Source organism: Falco punctatus (genome assembly GCF_963210335.1).
Source record: "Falco punctatus genome assembly, chromosome: 5".
Lineage (NCBI taxonomy): Eukaryota > Metazoa > Chordata > Aves > Falconiformes > Falconidae > Falco > Falco punctatus.
This window is the reverse complement of record NC_137584.1, coordinates 70,754,192-70,777,061: the sequence shown is the minus strand read 5'-3', so window position 1 is coordinate 70,777,061 and position 22,870 is coordinate 70,754,192. Positions and strand designations below refer to the sequence as shown.

Below are 22,870 nucleotides of genomic sequence, written 5' to 3'. Positions count from 1 at the left end.
ACTGAGTTACAGATCTCCTATAGCACAAAGGAATATAAGTGCTGAAGACATAAACCAATCACAGTATTAACAAATTGTCCCCATTTTTTAACAGCAAGTCTAGGCAGAATATGTGAAGTTTTATCCTGAGATGCAAAAGAATAATCGATCTACATAAAGACACTATTAAAAGAAGCAAATATTCAGTCATTTAAACAGTATTGAAGCATCTGCACCAAAAGTATACCATCAATACAAATAGTCATTTAAATTTTTTTTATCCTTTAAAATCTAAGGGCTCTGAAATATTCAAGTCACACAGACTAATATATTTTGGCTTTTTATAAAAAGTTTGCATGCAATTATGAAGGGCATCTGCTAGTTGCAGACCCACAAAAAGGCCCAGTTTTTAGACTTCTTAGAGCTTTTGTCACCACAATTTTTCAGAAGAACTTTATCAGATTCTCCATTGCTTAGTATTTCCACTGTACTTAGAGAGTACACATTAAAAAGAAGCTGTGGAACCGTAGTCAGGTTCATGGCCTTATACGGAAGGCTGGACTAGATCATTACATGATCCCTGGCCTTACAAAAGAAAAAAAAAAAAAGTGTTAGAATCTCATCCAAGCGGTTGCAATTCCCGTTTACACAGATTAGTTTAATATCCATGCACTGGTTCTCAAAACTATTATCCCTTACTTCAAGGAGGCAGGGAAATTTGAAACAAATGTAGAAACTATAATTACAAAAAATATATACTTGCCAGCTGGAAAAGAAATGTGAAGCACTCTTATATGCAGAACATACTACTACTACTTCTTTCCCCAGATTAAATACAAAGCAAAAAGAAGCATATTAGCAAAGTCAAATCTGTATTACAAAGTCCATGGGTAACAAAAAAACCAACAGATCCTGGGAAGGGGGCTAAAAAAAGACTATTTTGAGGATTACTACCCAAGATGTTTAGTGAGAAAGAAACAGAAGAAAAAAAGCTTATTGCAGACTTCCATTTATTTAGCCATCTTTTTCTGTCTATCCACATCAATAAATTTTCTGGACATGCACTTAAACAGGCCAAATTACATTTCTCTGGAAATGTGAAATATTATTAACATGATTAGTATCCATAAGCATGATCCAATGGGATTTTTACCATTAACACATATACAATACAGATTTTATTTCAACTACTATCCTGAAACAACTAGATAGGATCTTTTTGACTTTTCCATTTACATGATTTACATGATTTACATGATTCCATTTACATTTCCTTATACATGATAGAAGTTGACACCACACATTTCAGAAGACACCCTTCAACATGCAGAATCCCCCATCAGGATCTTATCCTTACCTTGGCAGTTAAAGAACTTTGTAGTTCAAGAATGTGAGGGATACTTCATCTTCCTTTCTATAGTTTTAAATTGAATTATTGCACTCTGAATGTAATTGCTAATCATATGAAAAGACAGTTTCTCTTTCAACCCCATCGAATGGTTGGTCTTTATCACTTTCTGAACACAGATCTCTGTGCTGCTACCTCAGCTCTAGATTGTCTCTCAATTAATCAAATTGCCTTTTTCACAGAGATACACATGTCTTCCTGAAAGAGGAGTTTGATTTCAGTGAAGTCAGTGCACCCCCTCGCCAAAGAAATGCAGACATTTGTACAGCTATTTGAAAGTATGTGATATTTATCTCACATATCTACTAATATATTTTATCATGGTTTGCTAGGAAAATCGTGACGTAGTTCTTCACTGGATATAAGTCAAAGCTAATTAATTTAGGAACACAAACAAAGTACCCCAAGGTAAGGCAGTCTGCCAATTTACAGTGCTCTCAGGATGCTCATCAAGAGCTCATTCAAAGCAGCTCATCCGTTGCTGACGACAAGACCATTTCCACAGACAGTAAGCCCTGTGTAACTGGCCCTTAACGCAGCTTAGCTAACCCAGGCTGGTTCAAGGATCCAGTCTCATGTGGACCTCTGCACAACTGCAATAGTTTATCACAGCTGAAGGGTCAGTTCTCAAGGTGTGGGGTTTCTTTTCTATTTTTCCTTTAGAAGAAAAAGAAAAAAAAAATATTGCACTTTACAAATGGAGAGAATACAATGCTTAAAGAGTTTTGAGGGGAAAGCCTTGTGCTTTAAAACATGAAAAAGGAATACCAGTTCAAAACCAGGAAACATACAATATTCTGGGCTTGAGCCTGAGGTCCACAGACCTTACAGGTGCTAAGAACATTTTTTACTTTTGGGGAAAGTCAAGCCAGGGCTGTCTTAAATTTTCCTTACATTGTCAACTTTTAAAAAGGGGGTTTCCTCCTCCTGCTTTTAGCCAGTGAGAATTTTCTTCTTCATAAGGGTCATCAGGCCTGTTGGTGTGGAAAATCAGTTTGGGGAGTGTGAATGCCACTGTTGCCAGTAGTCCATGGTGCTGATGAGGAGATTTATATTTGAATATGGTCAGTGTCCTCAGCCTGCAGCTGGAATGGATTATTTCCAACATTTTTTGAAAGGTCAGTTGGTGCGTTTCTGTGTCAGCATTGTCAAGGATTTATGGACAGCAAGAAAAGGTCAATAATGCACACAAAATGGCCTGCCAAAATGAGTTGTGATCTACTAGTGGGTTGTTGCCCTACAAAGTTCCACTAAACTGGAGATAACATACAAAAGAACCCACTTGTTAGTTTACCATGCCATTTGGCAATTGCTCAGCATAGCTCAGGTCTCCTCCTGAGCTAAGAAAAAAAAAAAGTGGTACTAAAAGTCACATTAGGAAAAATTTTATTATATATCATCTTCATGGTCCATTTTTCTTTCATGTGCTTCCCCATAATAACGTAGTGTTCACTAGATTGTCATGGGTATCCAGGGTATGCATGTTAAAAAGAGCTGATCATATTCACAAATATATTTTCCATTTTAACCCTATTGTTCTATGAGATCCTTAACTGTGCAATATTTTCATTAAAAAGATGCTGTTGCCTGTCTTTCATTAAACTAAGAAAGGAAGAAGTGTAGCAGGTTGGTATTATGAGATTTTTTAAAAAATTACTAGTGAAAAAGGCTAGACTATGTTGTCACATTTTACAATGGTAACCGACAATGGCTGCACATGAGAAACAGAGTGCAGAGATAAACTTCCCTTTATCCCCCCCATCCAGATTGTGTCCAGACCATCACATGTATTAGCAACTGACTGACCTAACCTTCATTAGTTTGGACCCATTTAGCTTTTGGCTCATAGTCAAAATCTATAGCTCTAGCAAATCCAGGAGGACTGAGTCGCCTGTCAATGCCCAGAGTAACCCACTGAGATCAGACCCAGCATGGCAGCCTTCATCACACAATGCTCATTCTGCCATGCTCATGGTAGCACCATTCTCATGAGTACTGTTAAAAAATGTCAGCCCCCAAAGCAAAGATGTGTGATGAGCACCCAGCTACTCCCAGGACGGGAGCTAACCAAGTCTCAGCACAATTACCTCCTCCTGAGTTGTCACTTCCCTTTGTGCAAAGAGACAAAACCCAGACTCCTCTTCTGTAATCCAGCCAAAAGATTCTGTGGAAAACAACAGAGTATTGTTCCTCCTAAAATCCTTCGCTATTTCCCTAAACATTTGACTATCTTCCCTTCAGATTTTTCCTGCCTCCCTCTGAGCCACCAGAAAGGGCACCTTGCTCTGACACCTCATTTTGGCCTTGGCTGAGATGTCTGAGTGGCTGCTTCTGCTTGGTGACTTGGTCATAGATGCAAAAAGGCACAGGCCCCCAACTAGAAAACATTTCTAGGACATTCCAAGTTGGTTGTTTGTGCCCTGTCCCCCAAATAAACATGCAGAAGTTAGGATATCTACAATGTTTTGCATCAGATGAAGGTCCCTCCCTCAATCTCCTTCCGTTTTATTGCTGTTACTAGATAAATTATGGAATTACATCAAAGAAGAAACAAAAACAGAAATGGCTTTTTTTTCTTCTATATCAACAATCTACCCTTACCCATTTCTGTGTCCTATAACCTTTTCAAGGAAGTCAGATAAACTTCAGATAAGCAATCAGAAATCTCCTGTTATGCTTTCATACTTCAGCTATTGTTCGTACTGCCCCTGTACATCCCAATAACAGGTATGTTTTACCTCGCATCAGAAATGCGTCAAGCAGGCTTACTGTGGTGCACTCACCATGGGCTCACATCAGGCAGCACCAAAATGGGGAGAATAAACATGGAGAGAAGCTACTTTTAAATCTCAAAGTAGGACTTCGTTTTGAGTTTTGTTCATCGCTGGGATCCATTCCAATTTTAATGAAACAGTATTTCTTGGTAATATTTCCACATTACTGTTCCATCTTTCATTAAAGTAGAGCCAGAAAAGCACTTAAGCACATGCTTAAAACTTCAAAATGCATTCTGAACGTATTGCCTAATTCCTGTGATATTTTTGTTCACTGGGGGTCTTAACAAGTTCAGACTAATACTAGAAATTGGCTTTGATTTAGATAAAAGCATTCTTGTGCTAAATGAGGTCAAATACAACAAGGCCAAAACCTGAAACCTTCACATGTGCTGGGGGAGACAGACACCATCATTCTTCCCTAACCTCGTGCAGTTAAAACATTGGCCACTCAGACGCGATGTGAAGAGGAATTACTAACTCTGCTAGCTTCCTCGCTGCAGACAGCTGCCCGTTCACTGGCCTGTGGGCTAGGTCAACTCAGGTGCCAGCACCAAGAACGACAACTGCTTTCAGCATGGCGACTTGCTGAGTAAAGTGTTGTCCAAAATGAGCTCTAGAAGACTGTAGAAGTGGCAGTGTAACCATTGCCCTATCCAGATTTTTAGGACAGCCCTGAGTCTTTACTTTTATTACTGGCTTCTCTTTGTCAAAAAAAGGGCATTTTGTACTGTGGGATGTAATTTTCCCCCTTACGGACCTCATGTCTTCACATGAAAGCATGGGATTTCCTACGTGGTTCACAAACAGGCCAAATTCTTAATCCAGTTTCAAAATAGTATTTTCTTCAGTAGTCTTTGTGAAGAAGGTTCAGCTCCCGGAGAGCAGAAGTGGACTATTTTAATACAAAGTAACTCACACCTTTAAAGGGATTCAAGCTGCTCTTTATATATTCCAGAAAGCCTTGCTTCGAATCTCATGCTCCCAGCATCTGCTCCCTATTCTCACCTATTCTCCTTCTTTCACCTGGGGAGTTAGGTAATGTCTGGCCCAAGTACAATAAGGCCCCCACCCCCTTTAAAGACCATCTTATTCTAGTACAACATTGTTTATGGATTCCATATGGTGTATCATTAGTGTTATCCTTGATTCTCTGTCTCTCACTTTCCTCTTGTGCAATAAAAGAGATGAAGTAACACATTGTAAAAGAATGTGTTTGCAAGATAGAATAGACATCTGCCTCTCTACTTTAGAGGCTGCTGTGAGAATACAGTTGCTACCTATTTTGCCAATTTGACCCCAACATGTCTAGGGCCTCTCAGAGCAATTGTGCGTGAACACATCAATCTGTTCATGAGCCATAGCTCTGTGTCTGAGATGGCCATCGATATTATTTTTTTTTCACTGTTACTTTGTCCAAAACCTGCCCGAGTTATTGTTGGTACTGTTACAAAAGATGTTAAGGATCTTTTGGGGAAGATATGACCTGATCTTTCTGGAACATTTTTAAAGAGATTGTCTTTCTTTTTTTAAAGAAAATATCATTCTTCCTTTGAGCCAGCAAGCCCCACATGCCCAGGCAAGGCCAGGAAGAAGTCATGTTTCCACTTTCAGAATTGAAGACAGAATGCTTTGTGCATTTCTAAGGAAAAACAACCCACTCCAATTCAACCACATGACTTGCCTTTAGATCTGTTGTGACAGCTTAAAAATTAGTAAGGATAATTTCATCATTAAAACCACCTGCTGTTTGATTTATGACAACTATATAACATCTAAGAATCAGTGAGCACAGTGGATATTGTCAAAAAGGCTCATATTGACCTCTTTTTCTTTACACCATCTTAAGTCAGGAATACCTCTAGTTAATTTGCTGCAATTAGCCTGCTGTAAAATGTACCAGAGGTGGACAGCTTCTAACTGCAGTGGAGCCATCCCCCCCCACCTTACACTGGTGCGGCTGAGATAGGAATCAGGCACAAAGGCTGCAAAACTGGTCCTTAACCACACACTGTCAAGCCTGACAGCATTTGGAAATCTGTTTGTATATCTCATTACATTGCCTCTTTGCCACAAGGCCATTGTTTAAAAAAAAATATAAAATAATATGTCTTCTCTTATCATCACATAGAAAAGGATATAAAATTATAAATAAAACTGAAAGCATCAGTCTTTCTGGATTATTTGAGAATAACCTCATATTAATGAAGATATAAACAGTATGCTTTAATAGAACCTGCAGCACAAACTGTTTGAAAGAGAAATTATTATTTCTCTTCCATTTCCTGAGTAATCAAACTTGAAGGCAGGTCTTGTGTCACTTCACAGACATAAGACAAAGACTATTTTAAAAACACTAAATCTGTTCTTTCCTCTTCGCTGAAGATCTGCTGTTTCACTGGTTACTCAGGGAAAACTATTGCTGGTGTTGGTGAAATATATTTGGACTGAGGGGTGCAGAGGTGGGCATACTTGTTATAGTGCTAAAACTATCTTTCTCATGCAAAAGATAACCAATCAACCAACACAAATTAATAAAACCTTACTAGTTGCCAGCAAGTCCACTGAATCTTTCTTCTTAAGTTAGAGGAAGCTGAAGTATCTGCCTTCCTGTCAACTTCATTTCATGGTCTTCTATCTTCCTCCTACATGTATCCATCAATTTCCAGCCAGAATGTTCTGTGTGCCACTTTTTTGCATGTGAATGACTCTTGCCTTATTTTTCTCTCTGCCTTCTGAAATCTCTATAATCTGAATTTATCTACAAGGTGAGAAAGAAAGTAAATTCAAATCTGTGAAATCTATGGGAGAACCAAGGAAGTTCCCTCAGATCATCTTGCAATTTTACAGGTAAGAGTGGCCAAGACCATGACTAGATCCTTCACAACTGCAGCAGCCAAACAAATACACTGTTTCCAGGGAGTGCAGGTGTACAACTAGCAAAGCATTCTCCATTCACTAGAAGAGGAAGCCCTTAAGAAGGACAAAAGACTGCATGTGGAATATGGTACAGTGGGAAAGACACTAAAGATCTTAACCTAGATGCACTCATATAAGCATTGAAAAACCTCAGGTCACCTCAGGTGTTTGTTATTATTTTAATATTATTGCCTCTGACTGACAGTAAAAGTGAATTGGAAGAGTATGTTTGAAAATCCTTATGTATAATACAATTATGCCAAAATGTATTTGAACCTCTATACTTGTAAGGGTCCGCTCATCATTAGTCTGGAACTGATATTTGGACACTGCTTTATGCACTGTTTCATTTGAACTAGATAATGGTAAAGTCTTCTTTTCTTCAGCATACTTTGTGCAGTGTAATTTACAGTGTTATGCAGATGCTGGATCATTCGAATCTCCATTCTGTTGCACATAATTTACATTGCCAGTGGCAAATAAAAAGATAAGTGCAATCCATATTGCAAATGTATCGTACCATTGTGAATTTGCATGCTTTATCCTTGTTCTTCACCTCGTGGAATTTATGTGGTCATTGTAGCAATGTCCAATATCACAGTGAATATCCTCTTATCAGTCATGTTTGGATTTTAAAACTAGCTCTTTCTATATACATCATCATAGCAGTCTTCACTATCACTCTAAATAATTTGAAAGCTACAGTAAAAAAATCTGCAGAGCTGAAATATCACAGTAGACGTAAGGACACTGCTTGAAAATAGACATGTAATGTTTCCTCTTATTTGATTCATACCCAGGCAAGCAGTTCTAAGTCAGATGTTTGGGGTTTTTTAATTAAATCACTTTACAGATTTAAATCCATTTGTGTTGGGATATTTTTTAACTCAGTGACACTTTTATGTGGACCGTATAGCTCTTTTGAAATATTTTCAGTTGAGCATCAGTGTTTCACCATGTCAACAAATGTTCCCCTGATGCAGGAGACCATCTAGTCTTTCAAAGCTCAGACACATAAATTAATCTTCCAGCTATATTTGAATCAAAGTAACTTTAAATACAATAAAATACGCAGTTCTAGGAGAAGATAACCCACAGAACCTCACTCTCTAAGGTCTGGTTTCTTGTGCCTTGAATTTCCATGTTCTGATGTTGTGTAAGATGAAAGCCTGTGTTTCACTTTACTTGAGCACAGAAGGTCTTGCCTCTTTGTAGCATCCTATTTTTTTTAAAAAATGTGATAATTTAGACTGATGTCTCTTTTGAAAACTCAGTTCAAATAGGCTGAAGGGTTGCAAAGATATTAAGGATGAAGTAACTGACAGATGGACAAAGAGACAATGTGGTTGCATGAACTTCATTCTCATAGGAAACCATGACAACTAGAAAGAGAGATCTGGAGATCTTTAGCTGGAGCAAGTCATTACAGCTTCACTTACCTCAGTGAGATGGAGTGACCTGCTAAGAATCTGAGTGGTAAAAATAGATAGTAATTAAAATGGAAACACTGGGCTGGGCAAACTCTGCCTGAATGTTCTCTCTCCTCTTCACCTCCTTGTAATAAAAATACAGTGCAATTGAATATGAAGTTCTTCATTATATTCATAAAGTAGCGTGGTTTTAAGTGGGCATCAAAAACAGCACTTTAAAACAGCAATTGTAGAAGTACCTTGTAATCTAAATACAGTACATTCTTTTTGGCATAAATGAAAAGTTCAGTTCTTACTCTTGACTTTTTGAAATTATTTTTCTAACACTGCAATTCCAGTGCAGGAAAATTACATTTAAGAAATGGAAATTAAGATCCTCTGTTTATTTATTTTCTAATCACTTTTCCATATCCTTCTTACAAACTACCAAAAATGTTTACAGTAATTGCTAATGCTATAAAGCATCTGTATTTGGCCCCTCCCTGTGAAGCCATTACCTAACGAAGTGCCACATAATTAAAAAAATAAACAAATACCAAAATATGATCCATTGCTGTTGTGTAAAAAAGGAAAATATCAACCAAAGTCTGTTTGAAAAACTTTCATGTGATCAATCACAACTTGTTAAAAAGTCAAATGAGTGAATGTTTTCATAGAAGCAGAAAACAGAGAATTTCAATCTCTTTTAAATTCTCTCCATAAAAAATAACCTCTTAAATTCATTTGATGCAGTACATTAGTCAAACATTGTGGATTAATATACAGAACCTGTGACGTGTTGATGTGGGTAGTGAGGGAGTTGTTTAAACTACAGAAGTCTTTAAAAACTTCCTTGCCCTGGCAGAGTGATCTCAGGTGGGATGTTAAATGTATGCTCAGCCACTGGCTGCAAGTAGTCACTAAAGTAAACACCAAAGCACCCTGGTGAAGGCAATTTCAGCCTCAATCCTATCAACTGACACTTCTGCTCAGTGACCCTCTCAGGTCTTAGAAATGGTCTTTTCAGATTCCGGGTCTTGCTGTATTGATTTCAATCAGCAGCTTTTCCTATGAGCCCCACTTTGAAATAGACCTGACAGAATTTCTACTCTCTAGCCCAAGTTTTATCTCTGGGGTTTTATTCACATTTGACATCGTTCAGCTAAATGACAAGTGAGGATTTTGTGTGCACTTGTTTTCCTACCCACATTTTTTTTTAATTATGTTTGTTTCAAACAGGAGTAAATCTCTTTGTTTACTTACGCTTTCACTCGCTCCAGCGAGGGAAGCAGACTCAGCTGCCTCAAGTGTTGTTTTCAAAATGTTTTTACATTTTTGGCCATGCTTCAGTGGGACCAAAGCATTTCTGTCAACGACTTCATTAATGTCAGGATTCTACCCCTGGCTTTTGAATGGCAGCAGCACCCCGCTGGAGGCTCTCTCACTGCTCAGATCCCCACGCTTCCCCTTTACCCTTACCCCAGCAGCACAGGCTCCGACAGCCCGCGCACCCCTATGGCACAGGCTGGTCAGGGACCAGGCAGCTGCTGCTCTGCACCAGGAGCCAGGAGGGGGGCAGAAGGGTGGAGAGTGGGCGCTGCAGCCCATCACGCCTCTCCCTCGCCAGAGGCTGCATCCATCGCACCACACCGTCAAAGGCACCCAGCAAAGCAGGCTGGAGGCAGGCAAAGTCCCTTAAACCACGTTTGCACCTTCTTACTTCTATAACTCTTGGCGTAAATTAGAGCACCCTAAAAGGGCACAAGATGGTTACGATTTGGGAGAGGGGGAAAAGGGTATTTCATATAGTAGAAAAGTTTCAAAGTTTTTCTCTTTTTCTGTTGTTTTTTGTTGTTGTTGTTTCTTCTTTTAAATGAAGAAAGCGATCAGGAAATCCTCAGCCGAAACTGAGAATGGGTTCCTGATGGCTGGATGGATTTTGCCAAAATCCATTTTAAGGTTTACTTTGAGTAAGCTCAAATCAGGTTGCCATATGGAATTACTCCATGCAGCAGCCTGACCCAGAGCAAAACTGAACAAAGCTGAGATTATTTACTAAACTCCTAAACTGCTGGCTGTTTTGCAACTCTCCCACACTGGATCTAATTCCTTAGGTAAATAAGCACATATTAAGTTAAAAACCCAAGTTAACCAATAGGCCAAATAGTTGTACACAAGGTAGGCTGTTTGATGACACACAAAACACAACCATGAGTCAACATTCATGCCTCAGACTGTCTCAAAGCTTGCTGGCACCTGCAGTTTAGCATATTTACTGCTGTAGCTGAGAAGATTGATCACAGGAAGCCAAAGCTGTTCAGTTAAAAAAAAATAAGAATCAGCTGTTTTCTATGAGCAGTCTGTCAGATAACCAGACTAATGAAACTGTGGGCATTTCTCTTGAGCTCAAGAAACATTCATGCTGGAGAGGATACTGGAGTCATTCTAATACTTTGCAGTTGTTTTGGAGGTTAAATAGAAAGCGGCACAGAAGAAAGGTTCTGCCTTTGTGATTGAAGAAAGGCAGAAACATAACATCAAAATGCACAGTTGTGCCCTCAACTAAAATAGTCATAACACTAATACTGTATTTTTCACCTCACTGATGCGCTCCAAATTGAAAACACAAAAGATGCCTTTCACTAATATTGTTTAAAAAAAAAAAATACAACTGTCCCACAGAGAAACCAGCCAGACAAAACACAGTCCTGCTTTTGTAAAAATAATTCATAACCTGATGAAATGTCTTGTGTCAGAATCAAAACGAAGAAGCTTCATATGAAAAGTGGATCTGACTCCTGTTAGGACTGCATAAGCTGCTCTACAATCTTGGCTTTCCCCATCCTGGCCTCCAAATGGATGCAAAGGTAAAGGGGAAGCAGCAAAAGGCTCAGCACATGGTGATCTTAGTGTCCTTTGACAGGACACATCACCAACATGGAAAACACCGACATTCACGCATGGGCTTTTGGTTAGCTTCTACATACAGACATGGTTTCGCCAGCTGCCCCACTGTCAGTGCAAAAGGGCATTCCCACAGGGGCTGCCTTACCTGGCTGGATACAGGCAGGACTCTACTGGGCAAACATTTCTTCTGCCCTGATGAGAACAGTCTTGTGGATGTTTACTCAAGTTTTGCTGGGCAGTGTGGGAGAAAAAGCATAGTTTCACATCTTCTGGTACCTTCTTCCTTTCATTTCTTACAATTTGTGAAGCTAATAGCACGGAAGAAAGGTGGCAGCCTAGCCTAACCTGCTTTACCTCACAAGACACAATACTAATGTAAAAAAGTGTTTTTAAATGGTGGTGAGATGCTCACCGCTATTCCAGCACTCTTGCACTTGTAAACTCACTACAAGCCAGAGGGCCGTTGTTTTTCATGTGACAGACATGTAGACCATCATGGTAGGTAGCACAAATCAGTGTAGCCTCAAGGCCACTCTAGCTAGTCCCAAGAGGCTGACCGTTTCAGAGCTACCTCAAGCTTCAAGGGACATAGAAAGTGCCATAGGAAGATTCCAGTCTGCCCTTTGAAAGTGAATCAAATCATCTCTGGTGCTACATCTTGAGGGGAAATTGAAAGTGTCCAGCTTAAAAAAGGAACCTTAAGCTTTTTTCACTATTTTGTCATGTTTCTCCTAACCAAAAAAAAAAACCCAACAAACAAAAAACCCAAGTAAATGTAGCACACTTGATAATATACAAGTTTATCTGTTGGCAACACAGCTTTGGCATAATTTCCAAATACATCATACTAACAATTCCTAGGAATACTGCTGGAAGCGAAAGATGGCTCCTGTATGACATTTACCATCTGATACGTTGGGTACCAAATAGGGGAGCTGACAGCCAGTTGAAAGCTTTGAATATGCTGATACTTTCTGGGGTTTATTTTCCAAGCCTCATTTTATGCTCTGCATTTCATATTAATGTTATTTTTGTTATAGAATATTTTTATTTATAGATTAATAAGAATATAGGTAACAGGTGACAAATATAGATAACATCATAAAAAGGACAAAGCTGATGACAGTTTGTGATAATAAAGGACAAATTAATAAGAATGATATGAACTGTAATAATGAAATTTTAATTATTTGCATGTAATTTAATGCATGCTTAGACAAAGTTTCCCTCTGAGGTTTATCTAATAGTAGCTTTTGTTGTTATTTTCCAATACAGGCATACATCCTCTGCTCTCACCTTTTATCTTCATGTTCTGTTTGCAGGCCAAGAATGACAATATTTTCCAGTGCAGCTAAAGCAGTATGTGTATTTAGTATGCTGAAGGCATCTATCATCTTTTGTCTGTAGCTTTTCTGAAAAGTTCATCACCTCCATTCCCTCAACCAATAGCTTTCTTGTAGCAGAACTAATGCCTGTGAGGAAAAGATTGCAGGGTCCTCAGTATGGCATTTTCACCAGCTGTATAAAAAAGGGAAAGGGGAGTGCAAGTGATGGAAACTGTTGTCAGATGATAGCTGTTTTCCTCATGAAAAGGAAAACACAATTTTCAGGATCAACTGAGGACACTTGCTGGACAAGCTAGATCACAGGATTTGTGAAATCACAGGCCAGGGCTTGGGGCAGAAAGGAGGAAAGGGAGATGGAAGGGACAATGCCTGAGAGTGCCAAAAATGAGAGGAGTTTGGGAGAAAGGTAATGACAGACTCTGGGCAGAGAGAGATGTCTGTGAGGATGAGCAGGCTTGATGATGGTGAAGCCCAGCTGTTTCCATGTATCTTGTCATGTATTCCAGTCTTGCACCTGACCTCTGGACCATAGTCCAGAGTGTTGTATGCATGCTTAGTGAAGCTCCATTTAACATCCATGAAGAAACCATGTAGTCTGTCAGGCTTTGCACTGTGGCGCATAGCCCTTTTTATTCACACAGGCACACCAGGCTGCATAGCAGCAGGCTATTTGTGACCTTCTGACAGTCAGAGAAGTTGTATCAAATGAAATTGCTGATGCCGAAATCTCTGATGGCCACCATATGGGGATAGAGGAAGTTCCTGATGGTATCACACACTTTTATTACAGTGGCCATGACAGCAGATTTCCTCACTGCAGAGCCTAGGAGCCAAGAATGCACAGACCCTAGTGGGCAATGGGTACTCTTTACACGCTAGAAGAGCAGTTATAGATATGGCAGGACTTTCAGTGCATAATGGTGAGGATGATACTGAGTTTTGTTGCAGAGCTAAGCATGGAGAAACTAGGACTACTGCTGTCCTATGGAGGAAAATATGGTCCCATGAGTGCCTATTGATCTCAGTGTCTCTTTCAGTATGGGCTTCAAAGGCAGAGAGGTAGGTCAATAACAGGCACTTCTGAAACCCCTCACTCATGCATTTAAAAATAAAAAAGAAAAGAATGAAAGAAACCCAACACATGTTTTGCACAGCTAAACAGCATCATTTGGGGAAAAGATGACACCATTTCCTGCCTGCATGGAAAGCCAGGGCCAAATTCAGGCCAAGGAGAGGGGAACTGCCTAAACTACCCTGTAGGAAATGCTAAAATTATGAACCGTGTTCAAACATCTAACTCAATACTGCAGAGTATTGCCTAATCCCAGGAGCATCTCCAAGAACTGAGTGCCTATGTCCATGCAGGAACATAGGACCAGCGACACAATTTCATCTCTATTTTATGCAATTAATTTCCTTGAGACTCAAAACTGACTCTTCGGTGCATCTCACCCCCATCACTGCTGCTTATGCATTTTGCTCTGAGTCTTGAGAATGGAAAATAAGTGAGCAACCATCGTATCCTGAGAAAGCTGCTTTCTGATCCAACCACCGCATCAGGTTCCCATTACTCTGACACCATCAGTCTCGCATTTGTTCACTTGCAGGGAAGACCCTCAGTGAGAATGACTGAGAGGATGGGTTTGATGGCTCAGAAACCGCTCCAGAAAGTGAACACTGTGACCTGAGTTCAAAAAGACCTAAACCCCAGACCAGGCAAGAGTTGCAGCCACTAAGCTGCTGCAGTGTCTCATGTTTTTATGGGTCAATTGAACCATACAAGCACACAGACCCAACTAATAGCCAGCTCTCGGGTCTGAATGCAGTTTAGCACAACTTCTGGCCTACTCCTTTGTCATAATACTGCTCTTTGTCTGTGTATAGTATTTTAAGCACCTAAGGGATGTTACGCTCCAAGTCAGCAAGCTGATTTAGCTGACGCACAGGGGTGGTGGGTGGCTTCAAGAAACATGGCAGACTATTCACAAAGTAGACAACCTTAATCAAGGCCCTGTGAGTCGGCTTTTCTTGATTCAAATAGTATCTGAGCAGATTCAGATGTCTTTCTTAAATGCGGTAGCAGTATATTATCTGTGTCTCTTCATATTTTGCTAAACTTCATTCAAGATTCTGAGAGCACTTAGGATTCACAGGAATCAAAGTAACTTACCTTTACTGTGTCCTCTCCCAATTCTGAGAAATGCTACCATTAATTAAAGTGAATTCCTGACAATGTATCCTACATAGGACAAATCTTAGTTTAAAAATGTAGAAGAACAGACAAAAATTGCATATTAGTAGCTATATTTTAAACCAAAAAAAAATCTTCACATAATAAATACATCTTATGCACATTAACTTCAAATTTACTTCAGAAAGCTATTTACAATATAAATAATTATAAATGGGAACACTTTGCAAGATATTGTTGACATAGCTAAATTGTGTTTCCTACATTACATTCCAAAGGAAAACTTCAAATTACAGATGTTATGCTACAATGTCACTAGACCTTATACATTGCAAGGCATGGGATTTGAAACACTGGCAATCGGTGTCTTTTTTTCCATAAATATAACCCGTTGGTTTAAAGGAAACATGAAATGCTTCATTATGTCTCAAGTGCTTTTTTTGCTAGATAAATAGTTTTATGCATTGAAAGATCTACCTTGGGAAAAAGTTGCAGTGCCTTAAAAGTACTTTTTCCAATAGACTGTATTTTCTTAGAGATGTAAGGATGCCAACATTTTATAAGTGAGCAAGATTATTTCTTGCATTTCTAATCTTCCCACTGTATCGGTAGCTGAAAAGAAAAAAAAAATCATGCAGTCCAAATTGCAATAAATAAAAATGTTTTAAAATTGTCTTTTGAATCCTACAATAGGTAATCTTGAGAAATTCAATCTTGAGAAAGGGGAGTTAAATAGTGACTACAACCAGACAAAAAGCTTTGTTTCTTCCTGTATTTGATCTTGCCTTTCAAATACAGCTTCATAGATGGAGTCATAAATTACCTCTTTTCAGAAAGGGATGTATTCCTAGTAACTCAGAGCCAGATTTATCCACAGAGTTTTTGTATACATAAGTTAAATGCCACAGTGAAGTTTAACCTCACAACATATTTTTTTTTCACTAATAAATGCTCTAAGGAAATATGAAATGGAGTCACACTAGTGCTCTATCCACTCTGAACAGAAGACTATTTAATTTTTTGGCCTTCAGAATAACAGCTAAACCCTCAGCTACACCTCTGGTAGGCTTTACTAACACCAAACTGAAGGGTTATAATAAAAACTGGAGGGTTTTTTGTTTTGTTTTTTCTGTTGTTGGTTTTTGGGTTTTCTCAGTGCACAGAGCTGAAATATTTAAACCTCAATACTAACTGCAAATAAAGTAAAATAGGTCCTCCTCCGCACTATGGAGGTATCTAGAGTTAATCCAGTATACCTACAGGAAAGCATGTTCATCCACCATTGTTCCTAATAACAAAGCCTGTATTGCCTTAAGACCCTTAGGTGTTTTCAGTAAACTTGCAAATCATGGAGAGACCAGAGCCTGAATCCGTTTACTACCAGACATTAACTATAGCCACCTTAAAATAGACATAGCTAGGTCTGATCCTGGAACTGTATGCTATAATCCCCATTATATACAGCTTTGTATGCAGAACGTCTGAAACCAATGTGTGTGCTATAGCTTTGTTCCTTGACTGAAAGGTTAACTGACCTTTGGAGTAGCCAGTCTGATGTTCTGGGGTGGCTGCACCTCTTCCAGAAATGCTATGTGACCTTTTATTTTTTCCAGCTCACTCAGGATGTTCACATAAATGAACATATGGTGGTTGACATACTTAGGGACATTAATGAATAAATGCTGCACATCCAGAGATAAAAACAAGATTCAGATTAGAGTGATTAAAAGAGTTTAAAAGAGCAAAATTTCACTGTGTAACCTATGGCAGTGTTGTGGACACATCAGCAAAAGCCATTCAAAGCTCAAGAAATACTTCTGGGGCTCTTCAGTGCAGGGAGATGCACTCATTTTTTCAAAGCACGTATAAATAATCTCTATTACAGAAACACAGCCATTACAGCTATTACCTTCCATAGCTTCCATACTCACATCTTGAGATTTTTAAAAAAATAAATTACAAACCCCAAACCTATTGACACTTCACAAGAAGTCAGCTTTTTTGCCCTTACATATATTAAGTAGTAGCTTACTCCACAAATATTCCCATTTGAGTCAATGGGACAAATTGCTGAGTAAGGTTCTTCTATTTTAACAATTGCTTTGCAAATTTGTCCAAAATTACAAACTCCATGCCCCTGGGCTGCGATTTTGTATAGAGGGGGGTTTTGCTTCTTTAAATAAGACATATATCAAAATCATAATGCATAAAAATCATAACACACCATCCACTGATATCAGTAAGAAATGGTTTGAAGGACCTGTGGTCACTCTGTATTTGGAGTAGCTACAAAATATTAATTTGGTGTTAATAGCAAAAAAGTATTATTTCAGAGAAATGATACAACACAGCAGTTTATATTGTTTCTGTTCCAAAACACAACCTACATACCTCATTTGAAGTGGTAACCTTTAGCTAATGTGATACATTGGAAATATATTTGGTAGAAATGCCTTGCATTTTTCAGTTTTGCAAAATATCTCATCTTATCTGATTTAGAAAACAAAGAAACAAAAAAAAGAAGATGATATCCTTGAAGGATACTAAATGAAAAGTTGAATTAAATAAATATATACTAGAAAAAATAAGCTTTATACCATATTGAAAAGTACATGTAATATGAGCTGCAGTGATATTATATGCTAGAATTAAGATTGCAAACTTGCTTTCATGTAGCATGCGGAGTCTAAGTCTACATTTAATGATTTCTGTCAATTGAGAAGAAATTCCTGGCTATCTAAAGAAGCAAGATGGCAAATTAGCTGACAAAAGGCATCTATCTCTAGCAGGTTGTACTGAAGTGCTAAGGAGTGCCAGTTGCTGGAATCCCATGAGAAGAGCGAGCATCAGCCTTTGCTTGTAGCACAATGTGGCTGCATGTACAGACTGCTGTACTGATATATTCCATTCATTACAGTGCATTTTTTTACATTTTTCATTGTTGTGGACTGGAACTATTGAAAATAGGATCAATAACTACAAGTTGGGAAGTTTTATTTCAATATCACAATAGATAATAATGGGGAATTTTTATTGCATAGCACACCGGCTTTTTTTCCTAGGTGAAATCATATAGAGTATAAGCATCTTATATTGTACCTGGTTTTTTTTTTGAAAGTGCAGAATGCGAATACAACCGTGCCCAAACTGTGGTCTCCTGACTGCTTGTGGCCATTAGATGATAGCCAGGGAACTGCAGCTGGTCTGCAGAACTCTATTAACTTCTAATGAGAAGATTGATAACAAGAGTGCTTGGTGATCCCAAGAAACTTGAGTGCTGACAAATTCCCATTCATCCAAACTGTTTAGGAAACTCTTCTGTAATACAAAATAATATTGACACTTAGACTTATTTTTATATGTACTAGTAGGGATAATATGATACCATGTACCTCTACTCTAATTCGCTTTGCAAATTGTATTTTAATACTGTACAATGAGACTCCAAATACAAGTTTATTCATATTATTCATAGGAATAAGTGAAATAAATATGTATCCAGAACTAGATTTATCAAAAATACTTTTTCATTCCTATGCTTTAGGAATATATACAATTGTTGGGCTGAAAGAAGTCCATTTTGGTCCATTCCTTCCTCTGAGTTAACAGTTGTCAATGTTTTACTTCCCCTCAATTATTTGTCTTGCTTTTATCTTAAAACAAACAAACAAACAAAAATCTCTAGCTGCTTCTCTTTATGACCTTTATTGTTCATTTGGCAGTTAGTCAAATAAACTTCTTGCCAAATCATTTTGTTCTCATTTTGCCTTGGCTAACATTCAATGCCCTGTCTCTCATTTCTGCCACTAGTTCAAATAGTTTTAGACCATTATTTATATCTCCTCCGTGCAGAGCTTGGTGCACACCAGTGACATTTTCCCTTTCTCTTTTCCCTTGCAAAGATGACAGACCCAGTTTATTTAAAGTTTTTATTAGATCTTTCAGTCTCTTTATCTTTTGCTGAGCTCTGCTCCACCTTTTCTATTATGAGGTTTAGATAATAAAGACCAGACTGTGTTGCCCTTCCTTGTGTTCAACGTACATTTCATCAGGAGTGATCACACTGCAGTCAACAAAGATTGCTTATGGAGTAAGGTACTACTCAATTCAACATTCACAATCTGCCTTGGAGTGATCAGGACTATACACAATATTCCAAGTTCAGAGAGGTAATTTCCTCTGCTTTCAAGTACATCTCTACTTACGTGGCTTAGAATGTTATTATTTAGCTTTTGCTTCTGATTAGTTTTATTTGAAAATAGATATTTTTAACCCACCCATAGCATGCTGGTTTATATTTAGTCCCATTGATGACTCAGTCCCATATGTCGAGCTTCTTAATGTTACAAATGAAGCTAGACTTAGTGCTGATCTCATTTTAGTAACCACAAGTCCCCTTAACTCCACATTGGTGTAATAGGGAGCAGTGGTCCTGCTCCCATGGAAGTCAACTTTGAGACTTCATATAAATGCCATACAAAGAAGGACAGGTCTACCAATTGTGCCTACAAATGCCCTATTTTACTCTTTTTAGCATATGCTTTTTATTTACTCTTTTCCAAACAATTAGTGTCTCTTTGTTCATGAGATTATTAAAAATTGCAAAACGTTTCTCTGCCTCTTTTGATGTCTTCTATAAGTCTAGGACAGGCCCCGATAACATCAGCATTCTTAAGACAACTGAATTTCTTGGAACCCTGACTTTCCTCAGTATTTTTTAATGAACATATGACCAATTTTGATACCCGTAATATGTTTTGATATTCATTACATTTTCTGCTGCAAGTAAGAAAAGAATGCCTATCTCTTTTTCAAAGTTATACCTATTACTTCACTGTATGTCCGACAGAGCAGTTACAAATTTCTATACTTTCTTAATTTACTCCAAAACTTTATCAGAAGTAGGACAAACCACCATACAGTTTCTGTCTATTCTCATCTCTCATATTTTCACACTTATGCAATTGCATTTGCATTTTACAGCAAAATTTCTAGATTCTACTGAGTTCCTTCTGTGTTTCAAATTAATACTTCATTATTCAGCCACTTAGAACCACTTTTCCTGTTTTTATAATATTACTAAATGGCATACATAGCTATAGGGTTAAATGTGTTTATCTTGGACCACTCCTAGTTCCAGCCTATTCTCCCCATTTCTCCTGACAATTTCCTTTCATTTCACTCCACTACCCACCTTGTGCAACCTTGCAAAAATATGAGGACAATCTCCCATCTCTACATCAAGACAACCAAGCCCTATGTGTTTCTCAAAAGTACACTGAGAAAGGCCCTCTTTCTTTTAAATACAGTAGAAGTAAATACTTGATTGTACTAATCATAAGGATACTGCTCATTTGACTCCTTTCAAATCAAGCATGTGTAAATAACTATGCATGTGAGTACACAAGGAAATAACAATTTGAGTTCTCTCTTCTTTCTCCCCTTTTTGATTTTTGTATTGGTTAGCCATGGATGCTTTATACCATGGAGCAGCATAACATACTTGGCCATTAGGGAATAAACAGATCACCAGAAGTACACTTTTTGTTGTGTATTTCAAAGGAACACATTCCAACTTTCCGCATAAAAAGAGTGCATAGCAGTTTTGTTGGCTGGGACCTGTGGTGCACATGCAGTTCAGAAGGGCTGCCCTTGGCAGTGTTTCCAAACAGCCAGCTCTTACACAATGCACACAAATTGCTCTGCTATCTGCCTCAAGCACTCCCTGCCTAGACCTTTTCCATCCTTCTCATCTTGCATGGCACCAATGTTGAGTTTAGCTCCACTCACTCTAACCTGCATGCCAATGCATTTTTATTTTTAAAAAGTAATGTGTGTTAACTAATTTAGCCCCTCAAACCTTAGATTATTCTTTGTAGTGCACTGTGGTATATCAAATGCTGGTAACGACAAGGGCATGAAAACATATAATATCTTCCAATTAGATCTCAAAGGTTACTTTTTAAAGCACAGAAGTTTTTAGAAAAAAGTGTCAGCTTCCATTGGTTATTATAACAGATGTTCCCTTGTGTCCTTGTGCTGGATCTTGCTGCATCCTTAAGTGAGAAGTCACATCAAAGTGTGATCCATTACAGCCTAGTGAATAGTTTCTAATGGTTTCAGTGTCATATAGATGCTCCAGGGCATATCCAGTTAATGTGTAAGAATGCTTATCAAAGTACTGCCTGTGGGAGCTGTAATAATTTGGAGAGGCTGCTGGGTGATCCCCTGGGGTTTGATGAGGGGACACATCTGAATGCAGGTAGTCTTTTGCTAGTACCAAACTAGATTTTGATATTCGGTCAGAATTAGGGCTGCTTATCCTAGACAATGTTGTGGGGCTGTTGTCATAGTCATTTTCATGTGGGCTCATGATCTTTCCATCTCGTTGCTGGATGTGTTCACAGGGAGGAGTGTTGGCAACCATCGGGACGCGGCAGACATCCCCTGCCAACTGCTGCTGAGGGTAATTTGCAAAACAGATAGCATGCTTCTTCCCTGTGCCATTAATGGAGATCAGTGGATCAGGAGTCACTTTCCGCAGTTGTAGTCTGTTTTCTTCCTCTTTAATCATTTGCTGGGTGGCTCTTATAAGAGTTTCAATTTTGCTAGGTTCGTGTGGACTGCTTTGATATTGCTCAGCACGGTATCGGTCACCTGATTCACTGGCAGAGCCAGGATCAGGTGAGCTAACAACACTGTCCTCATCCCAGTGTCCTCTCCCTAGGAAAGACAGAAAGGAGACAAGCATTGAGATTGAAGGAGGCAAGCAATCTTAAAGAACAAGTACCCTGAATCTTATTTTACAGACAGAAAACCAAGACAGAGGCAAGTGACTCATAACAAAGTCACCAAAAATGCCTGTGGTAGACCCCTTGCTTTTCAGTGACAACCTCTAGTTTCCAATGTCTGTACATGGAACAAGTGACCTAGCTGAAAATATACGAAGCAGAGGTCTAAGCACCTCAACATAGAAATCCAGTGCCACCTGAGATGCTCTAGGGTAACCAAGCTTCTGCACAGGCCCAGCAGGTATGGCACCAGCTCTACAGGAACTCTATGTCTTCTGGAGCAGCTAGAGGCTAGGCAGGGTACTATAGGGCATGTCAAAGTGCCCTCAGCACTGACCTTCAGGCCCTGACCCCTCACTACCTCTTTGTGTCAACAAAGTCTGAGTGAATTGGTACCATGATGAAAACAAAAATCTCAAGGAATTACAAATGTACATCATTCCAACGTATCTTCTGAGGCCTTTCCAGGAGCTAAAACATAAAGACAGCATTGTGGAATAGCTTGTGGCTCTATAGTGACTTTATGCAGGTTACACAACAATAAATAAACACAGGTAAGGAAGTAGTTCTTTAGAAGCATAAGAACCCATAGCTATTAAACAGGGTTACTGTACAAATGCGATGTCATATCCCAACACATAAATATTTGCCATATAAAACTTTTAGAATGGGAAAATATAACTGTATTTGAACCTCTCTTTAAAAAATAAGGCCCACAGACATATCAGAGAAGGTGTTCAGCTTGCATATATCTGAAAGCACAGAATCAGACCTGTCAAACCTCACTAGGAAGAAAGCAAGTGAACCCTAAACCTGAACAACCAACTAAGGCCACACGATAATAAAGTGCTTGATAAAGGATTTGCTGAGATACATACCTGCAGGAGGGCATGCGTTGGACTTACACAAATTACTTAACGATGCCTTTGCCTCAGCACATGCAAAGTCCTCTTTGGAGATGAGGCCCATTGGGTTGGTTGACCGGACTCCTCAAAGGAAACCCATTTTCAGACTAGCACGGTTTCCCCTGCTCTGCGTTTGATCAAGGCATACAGATCTGCCCAGCTACCACTGTGTGGCAGAGTTCATGGCAAAAATCAGTGATGGGCTTTTATCATCAACGTACCCTGCCATTTGTAGGTGGAA

At 38.8% G+C, this 22,870-nt stretch overlaps 1 protein-coding gene across 1 annotated transcript in view; it reads right to left on the bottom strand.

Annotated features, from left to right (window-relative positions):
• Nucleotides 1-1,251: 1,251 nt before the first annotated feature.
• Nucleotides 1,252-22,870, bottom strand: part of SIM1 (SIM bHLH transcription factor 1) — a 73,002-nt gene continuing 51,383 nt past the window's right edge. Inside the window, exon 11 of the mRNA XM_080390035.1 lies at nucleotides 1,252-21,656. Within this exon, the coding sequence (XP_080246161.1) occupies nucleotides 20,926-21,656 (731 nt within the window). The 3' untranslated portion in view covers nucleotides 1,252-20,925. The remainder of the gene's footprint in view (nucleotides 21,657-22,870) is intronic.